Source organism: Adiantum capillus-veneris, chromosome 28, assembly GCF_014529385.1.
Source record: "Adiantum capillus-veneris isolate H3 chromosome 28, ASM1452938v2, whole genome shotgun sequence".
In the NCBI taxonomy this organism is placed as follows: domain Eukaryota; kingdom Viridiplantae; phylum Streptophyta; class Polypodiopsida; order Polypodiales; family Pteridaceae; genus Adiantum; species Adiantum capillus-veneris.
The window spans coordinates 866,733-869,026 of NC_140958.1; the positions used below are offsets into that span (position 1 = coordinate 866,733).

Here is a 2,294-nt window from a genome sequence, read left to right on the forward strand (position 1 = left end):
TGAAATACTACAACTAATCTAAATTGAATTATAATTGTAGATTAACCTTCTATTCTCCATGTAAAAGGTTGCTACGAGTATTTAAGGATATAAATTACACAATAATTTTGCATATTTTTTTCAAGTTTAAGGAGATATTTGATTTTTAAGTATTAGCTAACCTCTTGCATTTAGCTCTTTATATACTTAGAACACTTGGCCTTTTGCTTTCTTCATACCCACGATTATTTCTCGCTGAGCTTTTACTCCTATCTATCTGTTTGTCTCCTGCTCGTCTAACTATGGCTCTCGACCATGTTGACAGCCTTTTAGGAGAAATCTCTGTGATTGTTGATGCCATCTCCGGAACTGTGTCTATGACTTCAAAATCAGTCATACGCGCTGCAGTCCTTGGTGGTTTCAAAGGACGTGTACATGAGATTGGAAGACTGTCTGTTGAGAATATTATGGTATCCCCTTCACCTTCCAAAACTTTTGGCTTCTTTTGGGATGATAGTGTCTATGTGCCTGAGACCTTTCTTAAAAATTGTGAAGCTATAAAAGGAACTATCTCACGGGAGATTTTCAAGTTTAAAGGGTCCTTAGAACAAGAACTTCTTGTCCACAAACTTGCTATTGACCATGAACTTGCTGTTGCAAAAACAAATGAGCAACGCAATATTGTTCTTGTGAAACAGTTAGAACATGATATAACTCAATTTAGAGAAGAACATTCATCTTTGAAAGAGCATCTTGAGTTGGCAAAGCAACACATGGAGTTACAGAACCAGTTAGAACATGATATAACTCAATTTCGAGAAGAACATTCATCTCTGAAGGAGCATCTTGAGTTGGCAAAGCAACACATGGAGTTACAGAACTTCATTGTGACCAACCAGGCTCAGGAAGTTTCATCCTTGAAAGATTTGCTTAATCAATCTCAAGCACAGATTGCTGCTCTGAACTCCATGGTGACCAACCAGGCTCGGGAAGTGTCTTCCTTGAAAGACTTGTCTTAAGCACAGATTGCTGCTCAGAATACCCCTTCAACTACCCTACAAAATTATTGTCGTGTCGCCATGCACCGGATGGCGACACCGGTGCATGGCGACACCATGGACAAACAATCACATTATTGACACCAGAATTTTGGATATTGTCCAAGCAATCAACACATAATCTGAAGTGGCCACAAGGAAGCAAAAAATGTGTCTTTTGAGTAGTCAAACAAACATTGCAAATTGTAAGATCATCAATTTTGTCTCTAAAAAGGATCAACTCTGCTTGGGCTGAGGTAAGCAAATTGCTCAAAGACGAGATCTCTCTTGCCTGATCGTTCAATTGAGCTTGATCTTGTTGGAGTAGACCTCTCAAAGAAGTCACTTCCCCAGCCTGGTTGGTCACCATGAAGTTATGATCAGCAATCTGTGCTTGAGACTGATTAAGCAAGTCTTTCAAGGAAGACACTTCCCGATCCTAGTTGGTCACTATGGACTTCAGAGCAGCAATCTGTGCTTGAGACTGATTTAGCAAATCTTTCAAGGATGAAACTTCCCGAGCCTGGTTGGTCACAATGGAGTTCTATAAATCTATGTGTTGCTTTGCCAACTCAAGATGCTCTTTCAGAGATGAATGTTCTTCTCTAAAGTGATTTATATCATGTTCTAGCTGGTTCACAAGAACAATATTGCGTTGCTCATTTGTTTTTGCAGCAACAAGTTCATGGTCAACAACAAGTTTGTGGACAAGAAATTGTTGTTCTAAGGACTCTTTAAACTTGAAAATCTCATGTGAGATAGTTCCTTTTGTAGCTTCACAATTTTTAAGAAAGGTCTCAGAAAGATTGACACTATCATCCCAAAAGAAGCCAAAGGTTTTGGAAGGTGAAGGGGATACCATAATATTCTCAACAGGCAGTCTTCCAACCTCATGTACACGTCCTTTGAAACCACCAAGGACTGCAGCGCATAGGACTTATTTTGAAGTCATAGACACACTTCCAACGATGGCATCAACAATCGCAGTGATTTCTCCTAAAAGGCTGTCAACATGGTCGAGAGCCATAGTTAGACGAGCAGGAGACAGACAGATAGATAGGAGTAAAAGCTCAACGAGAAATAATCGTGGGTATGAAGAAAGCAAAAGGCCAAGTGTTCTAAGTATATAAAGAGCTAAATGCAAGAGGTTAGTTAATACTTAAAAATCAAATATCTCCTTAAACTTGAAAAAAATATGCAAAATTATTGTGTAATTTATATCCTTAAATACTCGTAGCAACCTTTTACATGGAGAATAGAAGGTTAATCTACAATTAT

At 38.5% G+C, this 2,294-nt stretch overlaps 1 protein-coding gene and 1 pseudogene across 1 annotated transcript; one reads left to right on the top strand and one right to left on the bottom strand.

Annotated features, from left to right (window-relative positions):
• Positions 1 to 281: 281 nt before the first annotated feature.
• On the top strand, positions 282 to 998 carry LOC147419971 (uncharacterized). The gene has a single exon (XM_086505139.1). It carries the CDS (start codon positions 282 to 284, stop codon positions 996 to 998), a length of 717 nt encoding a protein of 238 aa, XP_086361265.1.
• Positions 999 to 1,243: 245 nt separating this feature from the next.
• On the bottom strand, positions 1,244 to 2,043 carry LOC147419972 (uncharacterized; annotated as a pseudogene).
• Positions 2,044 to 2,294: the final 251 nt, after the last annotated feature.